Source organism: Halichoerus grypus, chromosome 15 (genome assembly GCF_964656455.1).
Source record: "Halichoerus grypus chromosome 15, mHalGry1.hap1.1, whole genome shotgun sequence".
NCBI classification, from domain to species: domain Eukaryota; kingdom Metazoa; phylum Chordata; class Mammalia; order Carnivora; family Phocidae; genus Halichoerus; species Halichoerus grypus.
This window is the reverse complement of record NC_135726.1, coordinates 50,591,123-50,614,584: the sequence shown is the minus strand read 5'-3', so window position 1 is coordinate 50,614,584 and position 23,462 is coordinate 50,591,123. Positions and strand designations below refer to the sequence as shown.

The 23,462-nt window shown below is 44.4% G+C and overlaps 1 protein-coding gene across 2 annotated transcripts; it reads left to right on the top strand.

Annotated features, from left to right (window-relative positions):
• Positions 1-263: 263 nt before the first annotated feature.
• Positions 264-21,175, top strand: ZNF285 (zinc finger protein 285). 2 transcript variants are annotated; one of them, XM_078062930.1, is made up of 5 exons: positions 264-301; positions 9,420-9,477; positions 15,817-15,943; positions 18,486-19,637; positions 20,191-21,175. In XM_078062930.1, the coding sequence occupies exons 2-5, from the start codon at positions 9,463-9,465 to the stop codon at positions 20,382-20,384; spliced, it is 1,488 nt and encodes a 495-aa protein (XP_077919056.1). In that variant the 5' UTR covers positions 264-301; positions 9,420-9,462; the 3' UTR covers positions 20,385-21,175. The 2 variants fall into 2 exon arrangements, with proteins under 2 accessions (XP_077919056.1, XP_035949524.1); XM_036093631.2 differs by having other exon boundaries at positions 18,486-20,322.
• The last annotated feature ends 2,287 nt before the right edge of the window (positions 21,176-23,462 follow it).

Genomic DNA, 23,462 nt, shown 5'->3' with positions numbered 1-23,462 from the left:
TTCCAGGTGGTGGGATATTGGATCTTGCCCCTCCTTTATATCAAGGGTGGAGAGTGATTTGTCTTAATTATTGTTAACATTTCACTGTTACTTTATCACCATTATTATTATTAATTTTATTGTTTTAAATAAATGGCAAGAGTGCGGGTGGCCCCAGGGGGGCCACGGATCGCCAGGGAGCCGCCCCCCGCGCGGCCGCGCTGCGGCGCAGGGCCTTCTGGGGGTTGTAGTCCACAGGCTTCTTGCGCATGCGCTTTGGGCACAGGCGCTCACTGTGGGCGACGTTGTCTGCGGCGCTGAGGTGAGTCCGGCCCGGACCGCACCCGCTTCGGCGGCGTCGGGGGCGATGGGGGTGGAGGGTGTGTGTAGCTGTGACCCGGCCCTGTCGGCGGGTGGGAGGAGTTGGAAGCGGGGACTGGTGGCCAATGGAAGAGCCTCCTCGGCGGGGCGGGCTGTTGAGGGGCTCGCCCAGCATTCCCTGGGAGGAGGTGGGAGAGCTTGAGCTCGGTTTGGGGGGACTGACTCCGGTAGCGCCGCTGCAGGTTTCGGGATAGGGGCTGTGCATCCCCGCGTTGGGGTTGGTGTCAGTCTTGGAATGTGCATCTCTGGCCCGGGGCGGGTTGGCTCGGGTTTGGGGGATAAGGGTTTGGGCCAAGCGTCCCTGACTGCGGAGAGGGATTGGCTCAAGCAGTTCATCTCCGAGTATGGGGGACTGCTCGGGCTGTACATTCCTGGCCTTGGCAGGGCGGGCAATTCGGGCTCAGCAGCCCTAGATTCTTGGAGTCTTGGATTCTGAACGCTGTGTTTGGGATTTGGCAGCCCTGACTCCGGGGGGGTGGAGGGTGGGGCATCTTTGTTCCCCAAAACTGGGTTCACTTTTGGTGGGTATTGAGCCAAAAGATAACAACCAAGCCCAAAAATAGGAAAAGGAAGATTTTTACTTGCAACAAATAGAGGAGAGCACGGGGGGATATTTTCCAAAGCAGTGTCTCCTGGAATAACAAAACTGGGGACATTTTTTTTTTAAATAAAGATTTTATTTATTCATTTATTTGAGAGAGTGAGAGAGAGAGAGCACATGAGAGGGGGGAAGGTCAGAGGGAGAAGCAGACTCCCCGCCGAGCAGGGAGCCCGATGCGGGACTCGATCCTGGGACTCCAGGATCATGACCTGAGCCGAAGGCAGTCGCTTAACCAACTGAGCCACCCAGGCGCCCAAAACTGGGGACATTTTAAGGTAACGGTGCATACATATTCATGAAGGGGTCTGTGCAATGGGGAATTCAGCCTGGAATTGGGGGGCAAAAGTCATCTTAAGGTGACAGAGCCCAGGTCTGATGGAAGTCATGAGGGCTGGCAACGGTCAGCTTCATCAATTCTGTGGCTCCGGTTGGTCTGGTATCTGGGTGCTCAAAGGGGTTTAGATCTTGAAAAGAGAACTCAAGAATGTGCTTCCGGTCACTCTTCACGTTTGAATCAGCACTGCGAGTTTAACCATTGATTGATTGTCCCTGATACGATCAGGCTATCTCCTGGCCTGATAGTGGCTGTTTATTCTTACATTCTTTTGTTCCCTTAAAATTATTAACTACTGAGTTCTATTCTGCAATTTCAACGTATCCCAGGAAGTTCTTTGAGGAAGAAAGTGTTTTGGACAAATAGTGCCTGTCAGGCTTAGATCTCAAGATGACTGGGACCTAGAATGACTAAAATAACTTTTCTTATGTCAAGAAGCTATGTCTCATCTTTTTTGGGGGACCCCTGACTCTTTCTGCTTACATCTTGACTTTTCTCCTCTCTCTGGTTAGAAATCTGAATACAGTTTAGAGAGAACTGCCCCAAATTATTAACCCCATCCTCGCCTTGCATGCTGGGAGGCAGGGAATGCAAACTTCGAGGCTTATAAGACGCAGAGCAAATGTCAGATTGTTCGATTGCAGTCAACAAATTAGAAATTCGAGCACTGACTCTACATTTGATAGAATTAGAGAATTTATGTTAATTGTTTTAGGTGTAATATTAGCACTTTTAAAACTATTTCATACCTTTTAGAGTGACATAATGAAGTATTTCTGGATTAAGCCATATGATGAACATGGTGTCGGGGAGATACTTCCAAATAATATGCAAGGATGTGGGGAGGGGTAGAGGTATAGTTTAAACAAGAGTGACCATGTGTTGATAATTGGCACCTGGGGGTTCATTGGGCCATTCTGTCTACCTCTGCATGGCTTTGAAATTTTTATGATAAAGTATTTTTGAAACAGTTTTCCAGTTAACTAGCTAGGAAGTGTCCTGAGGAAGCATAGAAAGGTTGAATTTACTCTTAGTTGCATATCATATGTGGGGGCCAGATGTTGCAAATTCCCCTTCAGACTAGACCCCTGGGACCTGGGAATCACTGTGAGCTCAGGGGGTGTGGTCAGAGCTTCAGGTGTTTCAATAAAACTCTGAGGTTTTCTTCCTTTCATAATGAAATTGATTCATAGGTGTTTTATGTCTTTTGTCTCTTGCAAATGGGATAATTTTATCTTCTATCTCTGCAAATATAGGTGTGTTTTTCAACGCCTCAAACCTAATATTTCCAAAACTGAGCTCCTGATCCTCCACAGAACTGGCCCCTACAAAACCTTCCCCATTTCTGTAAACGGCAACTCCATCCTTCCAGACAGTGAGGCCAAAGCTGCCACTCCACGCTTTCCACCCCAGATGCAAGTGATCAGCAGATCCCATTGACTGTATCTTCAATATACATGCAGACCCCAGCAACTTCTCACTACCTCCACCTCTGCTCCCCTGACCCAAGACACCATCATCCCTTGCTGGGATTATCATGATAACCTCCTACCTGGTCTTCCTGCTCCCCCTCTCTTGCCACCGTTAGTCCATTCTTTTTTTTTTTTTTTTTTTTAAGATTTTATTTATTTATTTGAGAGAGAGAGAATGAGAGAGACAGCACATGAGAGGGGGGAGGGTCAGAGGGAGAAGCAGACTCCCCGCCGAGCAGGGAGCCCGATGTGGGACTCGATCCAGGGACTCCAGGATCATGACCTGAGCCGAAGGCAGTCGCTTAACCAACTGAGCCACCCAGGCGCCCCGTTAGTCCATTCTTAACAGCAGTCAGAGGAATCCTGTTGATGCCTAAATGAGATCGTGTCACTCCTCTGTTCAGAATCCTCCCATTGTTCCCATCTAATGAGAGTAATAGCCAAAGTCCTTAAAATGGCCTAGAAGACCGCATACCATCTGGCTCGCATTTACTTTTATTTCATCTCTGATTGCTTATTCCCTCGCTCACTCCACTTCAGCCACATACCATGCATGTTGCCACCTCCGGGTGCTGATGCTTGCTGTTCCCTGTGTCTAGAATGCTCTTTGTACAGGTGCTCATATTGTTCACTCCCTTTCTTCGTGAGGTCTTTGCCTACAGATCACCCCAGTGAGTCTTCTCCTGAACACCCCATTTCACTCCCTATCCCCCTGCCCCATTTTTTTTCTCCATGGCCCTTACCATTGCTATATCTTCAGTGTCCAGATCACTGCCTGGCAGGCAGAAGGGACTTAATAAATATGTGTTGAACGAGGAAATGCCATCCTTGTTCTCTCTGAGCTTGTAGCCAGAGGTGGAAGATAATTAAGCAGCCACAGTATGGTGCTATGACAGCAGAAATGCCAGTCACAGTAGGTATCTGCCGTGGTCTGAATGTTTGTATCCGCTGAAATTCATATGCTGAAACCCTAAGGCCCAACGGGATGGTATTAAGAGGTAGGGCTTTGGAAGGTGATCATGGCATGAGGGCAGAGCCCTCATGAATGAGATCAATGCCCTTATAGAAGAGGCTCTAGAGAGCTCCCCTGCCCATTTCGCCACATGAGGATACAACAAGAAGTCTGTGATCCAGAAGACGGCCCTCACCTCATGGTGCTGGCGCCCTCATCTTGGGCTTCCAGTGTCCAGAACTGTGAGAAATAAATTTCTGTTGTTTATAAGCCACCCAGTCTGTTAGAACAGCTTGAACAAATGCAGACAGTACCTAATGTGGTGGGGGTTATCAAGCAGGGCTTCCTGAGCAAGTAACTCCCAAACCCAGACTGGAAGGATGATAGTAGCAACACAGCGTTCAGACTCTTCGAGCTTCTCCAGGATTTGGCCCCTGGTGATGTTCCCGGCGTTATCTCAGCCACCCTGCCCTGCAAGTCTGTGTCCTGGCCTTTGATGGGACCCCAGCACTCCACACGTGTGTTTTTTCACCCGCACGGCCACCATTGCTCATTAGCCTTTTCCTTCTTTGTCAGTTTGGCAAGTGCCTGCTGTTTCTTCAGGCCTCAGCTACAGCTCAATTATCTCTCGAAAGCCTCCCCTGAGAGCCTGGGCCCCTCCCGGGGTGTGCTGCATTCCTATTACCTGGGTCTTTGTTCGGTTTTGTGGAATGTCTGTTGCAGTCCTTCTCACGTTCCAGTCAATTTATTTGCTCACCTCTCTGCCCCCTAGTTTGCCCACCTTGAGATCAGGGACTGAATTTTACTTTGACATCTGGAACACCGGTCGTGCACGCTAGGCACTGCTCCGAGCACTTCCCACGTAATGACTTACCGAGTTCCCACACGACACTGAGAAATAGATTCTCTCAACATCCTGCCTTGTATACAGGAAGGAACTGAGGGACCAGGAGATAGTTTGCCCAGGGGCACACAGATGATGAAGCCAGGCCTCAGGCCCAGGCGGTTTGGTTTCAATCTACTTTTTAAAAGATTTTATTTATTTATTTGAGATAGAGAGTGAAAAAGAATGAGAGAGAGAGAGAGAAAGCACACAAGAGGGGGAGAGGGGCAGAGGGGAGAAGCAGACTCCCTGCTGAGCAGGGAGCCCAATGCAGGGCTCGATCCCAGGACCCTGCGATCATGACCTGAGCCGAAGGCAGACGCTACCAACCGACTGAGCCACCCAGGCATCCCCCCCCCCGCCCTTTTTTAACAGCTGGGCTCTGCTGCCTTATCTCAGAGTCAGCACTGAATGTGTGGGTCATGTATGGGCAGTTTTCCTTGCACTTTTGATCTCATGATCTGACGTTTTCAGTCAGAGAATTAAGTCTGGCAAAGGCCCAGACTTCATTCATTTGGCACCTATTGCATGCTAAACTTTCCACATGTACATGAATAGTATAATTTCCATTCATCAAGAGCACACGTTACAGGAGCGAAAGCAAAAAGCAACCGGAAAAATTGCCGTACAATGTGAAAAGTTATAGTGGATGTCGGTACAAGATCCTGTGGTCTGACAGAAGAAGAATGATCCCCATGGGCAGGGGATTTGGGAAGGTCATTAGAAAAGCCCTGCTATAGTCCTGTACTTCGTAGTCACTTGGACTAGCCAGTGATAGGCTTTGTCATGTTCACCCAGCCACATCTCACTAGTCTTAGGTTTTGTTTGTTTGTTTTAAAGATTTATTTATTTGAGAGAGCATGTGGAGGTGGGGAGGGGCAGAGGGAGAGAGAGAGTTCCAAGTGGACTCCCCACTGAGTGTGGAGCCCCATGTGGGGCTTGATCCCAGGACCCTGAGATCATGACCTGAGCTGAAACCAAGAGTTGGATGTTTAACTGACTGCGCCACCCAGATGCCCCTTAGATTTTTTTTTTTAAGATTTATTTATGTGGGGGGGGAAGGGGCAGAAGGAGAGAATCTTCAAGCAGACTCCCCAGTCAGTGAGGAGCCTGACATGGGGCTCGATCCCACGACCCATGAGATCATAACCTGAGCTGAAACCAAGAGTTGGACGCTCAACTGACTGAGCCACCCAGGCACCCCTAGTCTTAGGTTTTTGGACAGGCTTTCTGAGGGTATGACTGCTGTGCACATTTGTATAAGTTGGGTTCTGCACAAGGAGACCACACTGAAACTGTGCCATTCACATAGAATACACACACAGTTTTTCAGTAAGTAGCTGTAAAAGTGCTTTGTTTCTTTGTTCTAACAGAAGCAGTATATTATAATAATTCTCCAACAGGTGGGAGAAAAGCATCTCGAGGAAGGGATGCATTTTTCTAATCAGTCCAAAGGCAAATTGCATGGACTAGAGACATCCCTGCCTGCAGTCCTGCCACGGCCCTTAGGGCTGAAGTTAGATCTCATAGAGCCTCAGATACTCACAGATCACAGATATACTCCTTTGTCATCATCACATGACATTTACTCTCACACACATGGAAGAAATGGTCTTTATCCTTTTCCGCAGATAATTACACATGATTGCTAGGTACATCCAGAAGAGTTCAGGTTAGTCGTCTCTCTCCTCAGTCCTGAATCCTCTAGAAATTCTGAGAAAAAGAGCTAGGAATCTGGAAGCAGGATTTTGGGTAGAACTTGGGGCTTATATTTCCGATTGTGTTTGTGGGCAGTTGCAGTTCCAGATTCAACTGCTGCTTTCCCCTTGGGTCCTCTTCCCCTCAAGAGGTTGCTGTGGGCACCTGGTCTCTGTCCTGCTGCAGTGACTCAGATCAGAGTGATGATCGGATCAAGTGAGCGAGAGGAGCATTGTGAGAGAGAGCTCTGTGCGCTTGGGCAGGTGGGGGAAAAACAAGGGTCTTGGGCATCATGTGCCACATTCTCTCAGTTCCCCACCTCCAGATCCACTTCACCTTTCCACCCTGCCATCTGCCCTGAGAGCCCGCCACTGCCCTCTGGCCTGGTTGTCCTCGGCCAGTGGGAAGTCACAACAGGAGAGTTTGGAGAGAGAGGGAGAGAAAAGAGTGAGTTGGAGTATCTGGTCCCCCCAATTCTCTCTCTGTAGGCTGGCTGCACTTCTCAACAAAAAGTTACAGTTCCCATCAGGGACCTTTTGCACACTCTGTTCCAGGCCCAGGAATCGCCCTCCTATTACCCCTTCAGGCTCAGATGTAGTAATGGCACCTGCCTGTCACTCCCCAGCATAGTGCCTTCTCCCCCATGGCTTCCTTACGCCCAGCCTACACCCCTGTAAGTAGTCTGTTTATTAACTGCCCGCCTCAAATTTGAATGTGCCGTCTGGTTCCTGCCAGGGCCCCAACTTTAAAAAGGCAGGGAGGGCTTGAAACCAGAAATCTGGGAAACCACACTGCCTCCCACATGTGTGTGGGTGCATGTGTGCACGTGTGTGCATGTAAATCAAGCTGACCCATTGTTGGCTCTCAGGAGAGAACAGATTTCTGGAAGCAGAGAGCCTGGTGTGCTTGTGTCTTTGCAAGAGCATCTAGTGTATCAGAGCTGATTCTATTTATGTGTTTGTTAATCTCAAACACTGAGTGCTTGATAAACGGCAGGATCTTTACCGGGTACAGCAGATAAAGGATGAAGGCTTGGTTGTGTCTTCGGGATTTATTGGGTTTTTTTGACAAGGTTAGGGAGAAATCTTCCTTGGTAGGTTTTAACGATTATGAAACTATGTGATTGGCCCTGTGCTAAGAGGTTTAGCAAATCTTTGTTGGAGCCCAGAATAAGGGTGATTAAGGCTTTCTACTAAAGGCAGTGAAGGGGAGGGGAAAGAGTGAGGGTTTGCCAGGAGTCATTTCATATTCTATTAACCCAATTCTGTCACCCTGTAAGCTGCTAGAACATGCCATTCACGGGGTGGCCAGCAAATGGGTGCCAGTTGGAGAGCTACTTGCTCTATGACCAGATAATTTCAGAAATTGAGTGGAAACATTTAAAAATTGGTATAGCAGTTTCAGTAATCGTGTGATAATTGATTAATAATTTTTAAATGGGCCCGTAATTTGTATGCCTCTCTATTTCCTTTCTCTAGAAATTTCTTCTAAACTGTATTTTACCAAAATATCAGTCAGTGATAGATCGAAAATAACGGTGAAAAGAATATGAAACTGGTCCTTCACCACAGGTAGTTTTAAGAGAGCATTATCAGAGAGAACAGAGACCTGGTTTTTGGTTTTTATCTTTTAATCTTTGAGGTTCCCACAGTGCCTAAAGCAGAAATTTTATACACTAAGTTTCTTCTGGAAGGTCAGAGGCAGAGCTTATCAGACAGGAAATAAACACCAGAGTCAAAATAACTTGAGAAGAGCTTAAAATAAAGGGACAATTTCCAAAAATGCAGGCAGGGTGTGGTCATCAAGAAAGGATATTGCAATTTCCCAGATCTGGTCATAGCAGGGTAACTTAACTCTGCCTAGGATGGAAGGGCTAAGGGAGGAAGCAGTTTGCAGACCAGGGGAAAGAATTGAGACAAGGGCCACCAACAGGCGCTGTGACCTTCGGTCAGGGACATGAAACAGAGCCAGTCCAAAGCAACCCCCAGGGAAAGAGCTAGGGGAATAAATACTCCGACTTCACTTCTGTCCCTTCCCTGGATCTCCTGCTGACTTTCTCTCTTGGCTGAACTCAACTGGAAGCTGGAGGGCAAGGGGATTCCCTGATAACAGGCAGGACAGAGTTGAGTGGATGTGGAGTCCTAAGTTCCCATGGCTTTGGTCCACCTGCGGTCCTAGAGAGTTTCTAGTTCAGGAGCCTGTGAGCTTTTCCAGAGCAGAGAGCATGTGCCTTTCATGTCATAGGTATATCATCAAATATTTGCAAGAGTCATGGGGCCCCAGAGGATAGAACAAGGGCTGGAGAGAGATCATTTTGGAAGCCAAGAGTTAAGATCTGAGCTAACTGAAAGTTCTTCAGAGCAAGTCTCACATTAGAAAGTGGACTCAGAGGGAGGGCCCCATGTCATCCTGAGATCCCTGTCCAAGTCGGATTAAGGGGTGCACTTGTCCTGATGAGCACAGGGTGATGTATGGAAGTGTTGAATCACTATATTGTGTACATGAAACTAATATAACACAGTATATTAACTAACTGGAATTAAAATAAAAATTAGGGGCGCCTGGGTGGCTCAGTCGTTAAGCGTCTGCCTTCGGCTCAGGTCATGATCCCAGGGTCCTGGGATCGAGCCCCATATCAGGCCCCCTGCTTGGTGGGAAGCCTGCTTCTCCCTCTCCCACTCCCCCTGCTTGTGTTCCTGCTCTCGCTCTCTCTCTGTCAAATAAATAAAAATAAAATCTTTAAAAAAATTAAATTAAATTAAAATTAAAAAAAAAAGAAATTCTGGAGCCTCTTTTCCAGAGTAACTAGGATATAGGCGATGCCAATACATTCACAAGTCTGAGAAAAAGAAAAAGTGTGGCAGTTTGGACCCAAAAGCTTGGGGAGTGATACAGGAGTTATACTGGAATCGGGTGGAGTGGGGGCAGGGGACAAGGCTTGAGGAGGTGGGATGGAGTCTGTTGGGAATAAGAAGAGATATCTCGGGAGAGAAGAATGTGTGAGATATTACAGATATCTCGGGAGAGAAGAATGTGTGAGAAAATTGTACAGATAAGGAGAAACCAGGATTCACTCACAGTTTGTCAAACCCATGCTCTCATGGATTCTTTCTTTGCAGTTCTACTTTCTCAGGATCCTGCTCCTTCCACGAGGAAGACAGTATGATTAAATTCCAGGTAAGTTAAGGTTTCCTTTCTCTCTCTTAAAGGCCATGTCCTTTCTGAGGAGCTAGACACCTCTGTTCTCTGAAGGGAGGTCACCCATTTTTGAGGGATGGCTCCATGTTAGGCACTTTGCCTTGCTCGTAACAGCTGTGTGAGATTGGGGGTGTCACTCCCTTTGCAAAAATGAAGAAACAGGCTCCGAGATGTCCAGATGTCTAGTTCGGTGCTACTCCACATGAGGTTTGCGCACAAGTGCCAGTCCACGAGCTGCTTGTCACTGAGAGATCAATATAGCAATCAAGAGTAAGAGTTCAGAAACTCTTTTTCAAAAAGATTATTTATTTTAGAGAGAGAGTGGGTGTGGGCAGGGGGGAGGGGCAAAAGGAGAGGGAGAGAGAGAAGCAGACTCCCCGCTGAGCATGGAGCCTGACGTGGGGCTGGATCCCACAACCCTGAGATTATGACCTGAGCTGAAATCAAGAGTTGGTCGCTTAACCGACTGAGCCACCCAAGCGCCCTGCATTCAGAAACTCTTATAGAAATGTAGTATTGCTACAGCATCTGAGGGCATGGTCGGTATATACATGACCACACTTGGAGTAGCGCTGGGTCCAGTACATGTAAGCAGCAAGATTTGAGTGTGGATGTATCCATCAGGATTCAACCAGTGAAGCAGGAACAGTATGAGTTATAGATTGAGATTTGTAAGAGGTTTATTTTATGAGAGAGTGGCGGCTGGGCAAATCGGAAGTCCCAGGGCAGGCTGGAACTCTTAGACACAGACTGATGCTGCTGTCTACAGGTATAATTTCTTCTCTTAGGGAAGCCTCAGTTCTGGTCTTGAGGCCCTTCAACTGATTGGATCAGGCCCACCCACATTATTTAAAATAGTCTCCCTCCAAGTCATCTGATTATGGACTTTAATCACATCTATAAAATATCTTCACAGCAACACCTAGATTAATGTTTGCTTCCATAATGGGACTGTAGTCTAGCCCAAGTTGATGCATCAAAAAGGCCATCAGAGGGTAGAGCAAGGATTTTTTTAAATCATGAAAAATGTTTTTATTATGAAAATACACAAAAAGAGAAAATAGTACTACGAATCTCTGTGTGTAGTACCCATAGTTCAGGTTCAACATTTTGCCACATCTGCTTAATCTATCTCTTTTTCACTTTCCTTTTTTCTTTCCCAAAGAATTTTATTTTATTTTAAGATTTATTTATTTATTTGAGAGAGAGAGAGAGAGGGAAAGAGAGAGAGAGGGGCCTAAGCAGATCCCACACTGAGCCTGGAGTTAGACGTGGGGCTTGATCTCATGACCCCCAGATCACGACCTGAGCTGAAACCAAGAGTCAGATGTCCCAAAGCATTTTAAAAGAAGATCCCGGATAGAATGTCATTTCATTTTATATCAGTTTGGTTCTGAGCTCATTACTTTCTTAGAGTAGCTTGTGTGCAAGCTAAAATAAATGAGCTCCCACTCATTTCCTCTGCCTGGAAACCATCTTGCCTGAATCCACACTGAGTCCCATTAGGTACATTTTCCATCTTCTACCTTACTGCCAGCAATTGTTTTACCAAATGTTTCACACTTTATCAGCCAGGCTACCATTTTTCCAGCCTCTGATAACAGTTTCCCCAAGTGTTGCCTCTTGGTCCCAAAGTCAGTGCCAGAGATATTTATTTGGTAGCAGTTTTGTATTGGTTAGCACGGACGTGTTGGGTCCTGGCAGAGCAAGGAAACAAACGGAAACATGCAGGACCTCTTAAGGCCCAGGCTTAGAACTGGAACAAGTCACGTAGCCAAATCCAAAGTCCAGGGGCAAAGAAATACACGCTGGTCCTTGAGTGGAATTGGGGAGCATGAGGGAATTTTGCTAATTGACAATCTAATTTACCATACACCTCTATATATTTCAGTATGTATTTCTATGGAAAATAAAAAAAATGGCTGAGATTATCAGTAATTCTTTGGTATCATCTAATACCCTGGCAATAATCAGTTTTCCCTGGTTATCTCAAAAATGCCTCTTTTTGGTGTCATTCAGTGGGTTCCTCTAGCTACAGTGTTTCCTATAAGTGGGAGCACTGAGTGCTTGAATAAATTTAGGTTCCAGATTTCACAAGAGGACTTCATAGATGGTGCTATGTGCCGAGAAAAGGATTTTAAAATCTTTGATTATATCTGTATTAGTTTATAAATTTGGTTTATTAATATTTTTGGACTGTCCTTGTACCTGCATCATATGGCAGTTTCTGCATAGGATCCCAGCAAGGGATCCGCCCAGCTGCAAAGGGTGGTGGGAAATGGGTGTTTTGTTTACCCAGACAGTTGAGGCCAAGAAGGGAGAAGGGGCTTAGGCTGGGTGAGCCTGCATTCCGAACCCCTTCTCCCTAGTGTCTGCCCCACATCGGCTGTCGGGTATCTGTACTTCCTGGCTCACTCGCTCCAACTCCATTTTCTTACCTCCCACCGAGGAAAGCAGTGCCGCTAAGATGTACTGGGTGGTTTAGGAACAACTGAAACTTATTTTCACAGCTCCGGAGATTAGAAGTCCAAGATCAAGGATCTGGCAGATTTGGTGTTTGGTGAGAGCCCGCTTTCTGATTTATAGGTGGTCATCTTCTTGCTGTGTCCTCACATGGCAGAAGGGGTGAGCTCTCTGGGAAATTTTTATGAGGGCCCTAATCCCATTCCTGAGGCTCCACTCTCAGGACCTGATTACCTCCTAAAGGCCCCACCTTTTAATACTATCACCTTGAGGGTTAAGATTTCAACATATGAACTTTGGGGGGACACAAACATGCAGTTCATAATGCCCCCGCTAGTTTTTGTTTTCAATAATTGTCGGGTTTGGGTGATTGAATAATAGCTAGTAATAAATTCTTTGTGAAATATGTTGTAACTACTCACAACTTTGGTTGGCAGCATTTTCAAGGTACAGAGCCTATTGAGAGGACATGTGTATGACTATGTAACTGGGCAGGGTGATAAGTGCAGTGATAGTATTTTATTTAAAAATTTATTTTTTGGTCAGGGGATGGCTATTAATACTAGATTATTTTTCCCCTCAATTTTTCTTTAAAGATTTTATTTATTTATTTGTCAGAGAGACAGAACACAAGCACGGGGAACAGCAGGCAGAGCAAGAAGCAGACTCCCCACTGAGCGAGGAGCCTGATGTGGGACTCGATCCTGGGATCCCGGGATCATTACCTGAGCCGAAGGCAGTCACTTAACCAATGGAGCCACCCAGGCACCCTCCCCTCAATTTTTTATTTTGAAATTTTTTAATTTATGGAAAAATGGAAAGAGCAATGTAATGTTTAATCTTCACCTAGATTCACAAGTTGTTAACAATTACACACATACACATAATACACGTACACACACACATAATATCTATATTTCATTTTGCTGACCCAGTGGAGAATAAATTACAGTCATCATTATTCATCCCTAAATACTTCAGTATGTATCTGCTAAGAGTAAGGGTGTTTTCCTACATTTCCACATTACTGTCATCACTCAAGAAATTTATATTTTAATTCAAGTAAAATTAACATACAGTGTTATATTAGTTTCAGGTGTACAATGTAATGATTCAACAATTCCATACGTTTCTCAGTGCTCATCATGATAAGTGTACTCTTAATCCCCTCTATCTGTTTTCCTCACATCCCCACCCACCTCCCCTCTGGCAACCAGCAGTTTGTTCTCTGTATTTAAGAATCTCGTTTGTCTCTTTTTTTTCCTTTAATCATTTGGTTTTTTTTTCTTAAATTCCACATGTGAGTGAAAACAGTATGGTATTTGTCTTTCTCTGAGTGACTTATTTCAGTTAACATTATACCCTCTAGGTCCATCCATGTGGTTGCAGATGGCAGGATTTCATTCCTTTTTATGACTGAGTAATATTCCATTGTATATGTATACCACATCTTCTTTATCCATTCATCTATATCAATGGGCACTTGTGTTGCTTCCATATCTTGGCTATTGTAAACAGTGAACATGGGGTGCATATATCTTTCTGAATTAGTGTTTTCATTTCCTTTGGGTAAATACCATGCATAAAAATAAACTCAAAATGGATTAAAGACCTAAATGTGAGACCTGAAACCCATTAAATTTCTAGAAGAAAACATAGGCAGTTATTCCTTTGACATTAGTGGTAGAAACATTTTTCTGGATATGTCTTCTCTGGGAAGAAAGACAAAAGCAACATTAAACTCTTGGGACTACACTAAAATAAAAAGCTTTTGCACAGAGAAGGAAACCAGCAACAAAACAAAGACAATTTACTGGATGGGACAAGATATTTGCAAATGCTATCTCTGATAAGGGGTTAATATCCAAAATATATAAAGAACTTACACAACTCAACACCAAAAAATCCCAAATAATACAATTTAAAAATGAGCAGAGTACACGAATAGACATTTTTCCAAAGAAGACATGCAGATGGCCAACAAACACATGAAAAGATGCTCAACATCACTCGTCATCAGGAAAATGCAAATCAAAACCACAATGATGGAGTGCCTGGGTGGCTCAGTTGGTTAAGCATCTGCCTTCGACTCAGGTCATGATCCCAGGGTCCTGGAATGGAGCCCTGGGTCAGGCTCCGTGCTCAGCAGGGAGTCTGCTTCTTCTCCTGCCCCTCTGCCCTTCTGCCCTTTCCCCCACTTGTGCTCTCTCTCTCATTCTCTTTCTCTCTCAAGTAAATAAATAAAATCTTAAAAAAAAAACACAATGAGATATCATCTTATACCTGTCAGAATGGCTAAAATAAAAAAACACAAGAAATAACAAGTGTTGTTGGGGCACTTGGGTGGTTCAGTCATTAAGCGTCTGCCTTCGGCTCAGGTCATGATCTCAGGGTCTTGGGATCGAGCCCCGCATCAGGCTCTCTGCTCTGCGGGAAGCCTGCTTCTCCCTCTCCCGCTCCCCCTGCTTGTGTTCCCTCTCTAGCTGTCTCTTGCTCTCTGTCAAATAAATAAATAATAATTAAAAAAAAAAAAGAAAAGAAATAAGTGTTGGCCAGGATGTGGAGGAAAAAAGAACCCTTGTGCACTGGTGGTGGGAGTGAAAATTGGTGCAGCCACTATGGAAAACAGTATGGAGGTTCCTCAAAAAATTAAAAATAGAACTACCATATGAGCCAGTAATTCCACTACTGATTCTACTGTTTTTTTAAAAAAATACTTAATTGATACCCAAATGCTCCCACATGTTCCAATAATTTCCTTTTTACTTTTTTTTTAAAATCTGGCAGCCAGTGCTTTTAGTTGCCTTGTCTGCTTAGTCCAGTAGAAATAGATTAATATGCCATGACAGAGAAAATAAAATATCAAGTCTTGATGTATGATAGGGAATGAACACCCAGACACTACTAGGCCAGTGTATCAGCACAACCTTTTTGGAGGATAATTTGGACAATATCAGTCAAAATGTAAAATTGCATACCCAAGTAATTCAGTAGTCTCTGGTCTAGGAATTTATTTTATGGAAATGGTCTTATAAGCACTCAAAGACAGATGTTCATGGATGTTTACTGCAACATTGTGCGACTCTGGACAGACAATGGGGACACAGGCAATGCGGACAAAAGAAGAGAAACTTGGCCTACCCAAAACTTTGAATTTCTTCTATGTTTCTCATTTCTTTTGTACTAGTAAGGGTCTGTTCAGGACACAAAAAGGACGCTGGCTGTTTGAACAGGAAGAATTTAATAGAATTGTTGACTAGGTTTGGAGTTGTGAGCCAGGTAACTGAGGGGTAAAGAGAGAACTCTACAGTATCATGGAAGTACCAACTATGGGAAGTAACTAACAACCTGGTTGAGGGAACCAAAGGGAGAGATTAAATTATGGGAACTTGGAAACTTAGAAGAGGGGCCTTGTGGAGCTGAAATGCAGAACTGTGAAGAGGGGGGTGCTAGCCGGCTGGTGTCTCTGAGCTCAGTGAAGAAGCCTAGGGGTCAGGGACCCAGACTTCAGATATCGCTAGGGAAAGGGACTGCTGCTACCAGCGGAACATAGCATTGCAGAGGTGATACCAGAACAGGAGGCAGACAGGCCAGGAACAAGTTAAGTCCCTTCTTTCCCCCCCAACCTTGCAGAATCCTTCCTATGCCCCCTAGTGGCAGAGCCTCACACAGAGCTAGTTCTCAGATTCAAAGTGCAATTTGCAGAGCCATGGTTCCAGCATTACAAAGTGTGGTTTAAACGGGAGGGCTTGGAGCAGAAAGATAGCAACCTAATGACCCGCAAAGCTTCCAGCTGTGCTCTTCTGCCAGTGGTCATCCGTGGATGATCCATGTGGCGTGTGCTTGATGTTTCAGGAAGCTGTGACCTTCAAGGACGTGGCGGTGGTCTTCACGGAGGAAGAGCTAGCTCTACTGGACAAGGCCCAGATAAACCTGTACCAGGATGTGATGCTGGAGAACTTCAGGAACCTTGTCTCAGTGGGTGAGGACAACAAGCCTCTGTCCTGTTTCCTCAAATAATCAGTTTCAAGCCAGATAGAATATTCCAGTTGGAGCACAAAGAGAAACTTTGGCCACTGGTGAGAATACCTGAGAGACACACATGCCAAGGAGACCCCTGAAGTTAGTGAGTTTTAACAGATTGACGTGAGTGAATGGCCTCCTGTGAAGTGTTGGTGAGGACACCCCTCACATCTTACACCCCCTGGCCCATGGGCCTCCAATACAGTTAGTGAGACCACCCTGGCCTCCTCTCATTTTAGGCCTTCATCTGCTCTCATGTTTCCCAAAGTGAGGTTGATAAAGTTCACACACTACCACGGGCCTTGGTCCCTTGGTTGCTTCTGGAGAAAAACCAGTGTTTTGGGCAAACTAGTGTTAAAGGAACTAAACCAGAATCTGGTGTACAGTGAGTGTGGTATAAGTGTCAGCTTATTTGCTTTCTTACTGATAAATATCTAGTTTTAATTTCTCAGAGGCTCACATACAGATATGCATTACCTTGGTTTAGTCTATGAGATAGTTGCTATTCCTTCTTTTACAAAGGAAACAACTGAGGCACAGAGTAGTTAAGTAACTTGCCCATGGTCATACAGCTTATAAGAAATATGATGTGAACTCTCCTTATCTGGCTGTACACCCTGTGTTCTGTTTTGTTTTTTTTTTTAGGGAGAGAGAAAGCGTGCATGCGTGCACATGTGAGCGGAGGGGGCGGGGGAGCAGAGAGAGAGGGAGAGAACCTTAAGCAGTCTCCATGGCTCAGCATGGAGCCCAATGCGGAGCTCAATCTCACAACCCTGAGATCATGACCTGAACCGAAATCAAGAGTCAGACACTTAGCCAACTGAGCCACCCAGGCACCCCAAGACCCTTTAATAACCATGTGAAACTAAGTACCACTATGTCTATAGATTATAGACATATAGCTAGTCTGCAGGATTCAACACTGTCAGTGAGTCAGTTTCAGAATTTCCATTCTGAAATCAAGTTACTCTATCATAATCAGCAGTTTTTAAAAAGCAAGATAGATTAATGGACCAGAACACAAAAGAATTTATCAGAGTACATTGCACCTAGTAAGGTAAGTATCAGCTTGTAAAACTTTTATTTAACAGTCGGTGTCTATTTGTGCATACTGGGTCACAGTGCAAATGCTTTTCTTACTATGGATACAGTTGAAACAACTGGAAAACTGCTCCTTTAGGCCTCTTGTGGGTAGCTCCAAGTCCCCCTTTCTCTGACACCACCTCACACACTAACGTCACTCTTGATAAAATGACTCAGAAACTACCTTGAACCAGAAGCCGTGTCCAGATGGTCTTGACCATAGTGTTCATGGCATTCTGAAGCCCATTTTAGGGTGCCAAGGGTGTGACCATCCTCTTCTACCTCATCTCCTTATGTTTTATGACTCTTTGGTACAATCTTGCTTCTGTGGGGCCAGGCCATTGACAGTTCCACATTGCTCATTCTCATAGTCATGGCTATTTGAAATTCTGCAATTAATTAAATAGGAATGTTAGGGAAATGGATTACAGGATCTTAGAGCATGCGACTCTTGATCTCAAGGTCATGAGCTCAAGCCCCACATTGGGAGTAGAGATTACTTACTAAAAAGAAAAAAGAAAAAAATCACTGGATGGATTATAGGATCTTGGTGGACTTTATCTCTTCGTGGAATCCAGAGAACCTCAGAGAAAAGGATGTCTCTTTAAGCCTGCCTCAAAGGTGTGCATGTACCTCCCCCACCAACCCCAGGACCATATTTCACAATATTATCCCTATATCAGTCCCCATTGCTGTTTTAAGTTGACCGCATACATTTGGGCAGGCTGTAGAGAAACATACATGATAATCCTACCTCATGTGACAGTAATGTGAAGGAAGGGACATTAGCAAGAGACAAGATTTGTTGCTTGTTTCTGCAACTTTATATGGTATCTTGGAAGGTCTTTGTGATCCTTTGTGTCTGTCACCATGTCCAGCACTCCCATTATTGTGTTGTACACACATAGACACCATAAATCTTATGGGAGTCTTCCCCATACTTTTTTTTTTTTTTGCTTTGAGAGAGAGTGTGCGAGTGGGAGGAGGGGCAGAGGGAGAACAAGAGGGAGAATCCCAACCAGGTTTCATACTCAGCATGGAGCCCCATGTAATGTCGATCTCACGCCCCTGAGATCATGACCTGAGCCAAAATCAAGAGTTGGATGCTTAACCGACTGAGCCAGCCAAGCACCCCTTCTCCATTCCTTTTGTAGCAAAATGATTAAAGGGTTTTATCAGCTGCTCTTATAGGAGGGAGGTGAATCTTTCTTTATAAATTGTTCCCAGGATTTCTTTTGATTTCTCTGCAACATCTGATTTTTAATTGGCAGCTCATAGATTAGAAGTACTGTGATTCTGACTGTTTCCATATCAATAGGAACCAGTGACAGCTTCCCACCCCATCCTACTTCATTTCTCAAAACGTCTGGAGGGATGACTTACTTGTTCTCTTAGCCAAATTCTCTTTCTCCTCATAGGAGACAGGATTAAAAACAACATTTCACATCTTCAGGGAAAAGGGTTGAGTTATCTCTCTCAAGAAGTGCTCTACTGCTGGCAGATTTGGAAACAAAGGATCAGTGAATTAACTGTGAGTCAGGAGTATGTCATGAATCTTCAAGGAAATTATCCCCAATATTTAGAAGGAGATGTTTCTCTCTGTGAAGAGTGGGCAGGAGTGTCTCTTCAGATTTCTGAAAATGAAAACTATGTAATAAATGCCACTAATTTAGAAAATCAAGATGGCACAGAAGGGAAAGGCCTGACACGAGTCTTTACCCCAGAATCTTGGAAGGGAGCCAACATGATGACTGAGCCCCAGAATTCTCAAGGACAATATGAGAGAATTCATGTGGAAGAGAAACTGTATGGATGTGCTCAGTGTGATGGCAGCATCAGTCAGACATCATATGATCATGGTGATTCCCAGGAATGTAAAGAAGAGGAACCTTGTAGATACACTGACTGTGGGAAACACTTGGCTATGAAATCAACAGCCAAACAACATAACGTGGTCCCTGTGGTACCACAACCTGTCAAATGTAATAACTATGGTGGGGGCTTCATAGATGGTGCAGACCCTCCTGTTCATCACAGTGCTCACATAGAAAAGTCTTGTAGATGTGACCAGTGTGGAAAGGACTTTAGTCAGAGCTCAGATCTTATTGTTCACTATAAAGCTCATTCAGATGACAAAGCTTATGAATATCAAGAGTGGGCAGAGGGCTGCAAGCAGAGCCCAGACCTTCCCAGATATCAAAAGGTCCCCTTGGGAGACAAACCCTACAAATGTCTCGAATGTGGCAAGGTCTTCAGGCGCAACTCCTCTCTTCACAACCATCACCGGGTCCACACAGGGGAGATGCCCTATAGATGTGATGTGTGTGGGAAAGGGTTCGGATTTAGGTCACTTCTTTGTATTCATCAGGGAGTCCACACAGGGAAAAAGCCCTATAAATGTGAGGAGTGTGGGAAGGGCTTTGATCAGAGCTCCAATCTTCTTGTCCACCAGAGAGTCCACACTGGAGAGAAGCCCTACAAATGCAGTGAGTGTGGCAAATGCTTCAGTTCAAGCTCTGTTCTTCAAGTCCACCGGAGGCTGCACACAGGGGAGAAGCCTTACAGGTGCGGTGAGTGTGGAAAGGGCTTCAGCCAAAGCACACACCTCCACATTCACCAGAGAGTCCACACAGGGGAGAAGCCCTATAAATGCAACGTGTGTGGAAAGGCTTTTGCATACAGTTCAGTTCTTCACACTCATCAGAGGGTTCACACGGGAGAAAAGCCTTACAAATGTGAAGTGTGCGGTAAAGGCTTCAGTTATAGTTCATATTTTCACTTACATCAAAGAGACCACACCAGAGAGAAACCATATAGATGTGATGAGTGTGGTAAGGGCTTCAGTCGGAATTCAGATCTTCATGTGCACCTCAGAGTCCACACAGGAGAGAAGCCCTATAAGTGTAAAGAATGTGGGAAGGGCTTCAGTCGTAACTCATATCTTCTCGCTCACCAGAGAACACATGCAGATGAGGTGCAATATACATGTAGTGAGCCTGGCAATGGCTTTAGTTATAGCTCAGACCTTCTTACTCATCAAAGACTACACAAGAGGACAGAAACGTACTCAATGTAATTCTCAAAGGGGCCAATCAGGAAAGCAAGCAAGTCTATGTATTCCAGGTGATAGAGGCTTACTCAGTCATTGGGAGGGCTGGGGCAGCAAAGGACAAGGACGCTGCCACCCATCATGTCATCCTGCAGCTCTGAAGCAAGGGTTCTTAAGAGCATTCCAGGGACCTACTGTGGATCTCAAGAACTTCTGCAAAACTCCCATCAACTGTCATATGCTGCAGTGGCAAAGTAGTGATAATTGACAGATGGACAGTTTGTGGCAATGACAATAATTGGAGGTCAAATTTCCATGAATGGATATGCCCAGGAAGGAAATTATAATTGAGATGGGTACAAGTGAGGACTTCAGGCCAGCCAAAATCTGTAGATTTTTTATTTTTTATTTATTTTTTTTTTATTTTATTTATTTATTCATGAGAGACAGAGAGAGAGAGAGAGAGGCAGAGGGAGAAGCAGGCTCCCAAGGAGCAGGGAGCCCGATGTGGGACTCAATCCCAGGACCCTGAGATCATGACCTGAGCCGAAGGCAGACGCTTAACCATCTGAGCCACCCAGGCGCCCCAAAATCTGTAGATTTTTTAAAGAGAGTACCCACTAGAAAGATATTCAAAGAGTGCTCAGAAATGAAACCCGTGTTATTAGTGTGGTAAGAATGTTAGTCCATTCTCAGGTTTTCAAATCCATTAGATTTTCTACACAGGGAGAAGCTCTATAAAAGTGATATTTTACGGGCATGGCTGTGTGTTTATCTCGGTGGTTCTATTTCTCGGATCACATAGAGACTCCCATTTCCCAGAAACCCTTGCAGTGAAGAGCTGGTCCATGTGCTAGAGTGCCAAGCAACAGAGTATGAGCAAACGTAATATAAGCTACTTCCAGGCCTGGCCCTTAGAAACATCTTGTGATGTCCTCCGGCCATCTTTCCTGTCATGGTGATCTTGGAGGCTGGATTGATAAAAGGTGGCTATCTGACCTGTGCTGGACTTTGTTTTTCTTGAGTAAGAAATAAACATTTATTGTGTTATACTACTGATATTTTGGCAGTTTATTTGTTGCTAGTATTGCCCAGGCTATGCCAACTATGACAGAGGGATTTAACAGCAACATATTTCACGGTCATTGGAGTTCACAGAAGAAAGCAACTTTATAACTGAGTTCAAAACTTTTAAGTCGTTAAGGCTATATGTGGCAGTGCAGCTATCTAAAATGGTGTGGCTAGGACTTCTTCAGTGAGAATCTTCATTCATTGTTTCTGTGCATAAAAAAGAAATGTTCCAGATAATGCACAGGTGGTAAAACTGTAGCAGAAGTGCAATCTGTAGACATAAACCCCACGCAATAGATAAACCCGGTAAGGTGTAATAATGGGAAAAGTTTGTCAGTAAGAAATTAACTAGACTAGATGTCCTGCGGATAGTCTTAATAAAGTGAATTAAGTAAAACTAATATTTAATGAAGTGGCTAACAACTTACAGAAGACCGAGAGTGTTCATTGTCAGAAGCTGGCCCCACCACTTCTCAACAATCTTGTTTAATAAAAATGGGGTTTTATTTTTTTTATTTTTTAAAAGATTTTATTTATTCGAGAGAGAGCATGAGAGAGAGAGAGAGAGAGAGAACACATGAGAGGGGGAAGGGTCAGATGGAGAAGGAGACTCCACACTAAGCAGGGAGCCCAGGGCGGGACTCGATCCTGGGGCTCCAGGATCATGACCTGAGCCGAAGGCAGTCGCCCAACCAACTGAGCCACCCAGGCGCCCCTATAAAAATGGGGTTTTAGAAGGTGCTCATTTTTGTCAAGTTCCTTCCATAATTGTGATTTAATTTGGGATTATAGATGGTTTTGGGAGGAGGAGATATATTCACAATATCTTTTTTCATCTTCACAAATAATGTCTTTTGTTGGTATCTTAGTTGACCTATAGGTTTCTTTATTTGGATCATCTTTTCTTCCTAGTTTTTCTTACATTATAATTTCCTATGAGTTATGGTTTATATATGGAACAGCCATTCAAAATCAAATAAAACCATCCCTAAAATGTTGCTTTCTTACTGATCCAGGTGAGCAACAGTGAAACATTAATAAAACCCAGTGTCAGTAAGGGAATGGAAAAACCAGCGGTTGGTGGGAAAAAAATACAGGTGCAACATTTCTGGAGAGGAATTTGTCTATATGTATCAAAGCATATAAAGTGCATTATCTTTGAATTAATAATTCCACTTCTCAGAATTTATCTTTACAGTATAATTGCACAAGTGGGGAAAGATGGTTTCAGAAGGGAATATATCCCAAGAATATTTACAATAATAAAAGTTGTAAACAACCTGAAGATACGTAAGAGATTGAATAAATTATGGTACTTACAAAAAATGAAACAAAATATCACCATTAAAAATGATGTAAAAATTTCCACATACAGTTTGGAGAAAAAAATCACATTGTAAAAGATCATTACGGATGACCCCTGACTTGATACCCAAGTTTTACAGCACAGAGTAGTACTGGGAGTGGTTCACTCCACCACTCTACACTTCACTTTTCAGTGTTGTTTCAAGGGTTGTTTGGACTGTTTCATCCAAGTGGGGATATGCATAATGTAGGAAATGCTTTCCCAAAATTATTTTCCTTTCTCTATATTCAGATGCTTGTGATAACAATTTTGTCACTAGACATTCACCAATCCTTAATATGATGTTTTTCCCTAATGGGTTGTGAGTAGAGCTCATGGTGGAGAGGGTAGGTTGTTTGGAGAAAGCAAGTCCTGGTGGAAGATTGTGAGGTTTTGCTTTAGAAAGTTGCTGCCAGAGATGGAAGGCAATGGGCTTGACCTATCACCAGGTGGCTGCTGTAATATAGCTCCTTGCATGGGCAATTACTGTAAATGGACTGTGGGAAAGCCAGCTGTCCTCTTACTATGTGGCCTTCCTTTGTGTTTCTGTGCTGATTATTCCATGTTTTACAATCCTTGGCTTACTGACCCTCATCTTGTATGTCTTCCTATGTAACCCAACTTTTACAGACCAGTACCTGGGACTTTGGAAGTGGCAATGATTGCAGTTCAGTCTAGGGGCAAGTGATTGCCTTTAAGTTCCAAATTCACCCTTTGATACATACTCTATAATAATGAAAGAAATTTCTTTGAGCATTTCTCCTTTGCAGTAAACACAATGTTAAGCTTTCTCAGCAGAGGGTGTTTGAGGGAGATTGCAGGAGGGAGGGATCTCCTGATGTCTGTAGCAGCTGCATGATTGGTCAGCAGTGTGGAAGTGAGGACATCTGGTCCTACTCTGCACTAGCCGAACATCCAGAATGCACAGTC

Bases quoted from the DNA above. Each gene is read 5' to 3' on its own strand.
- ZNF285 (XM_036093631.2), top strand. The intron at 15,944-18,485 runs GTGAGGACAACA...TTCTCCTCATAG, and splicing joins CAGGAACCTTGTCTCAGTGG to GAGACAGGATTAAAAACAAC.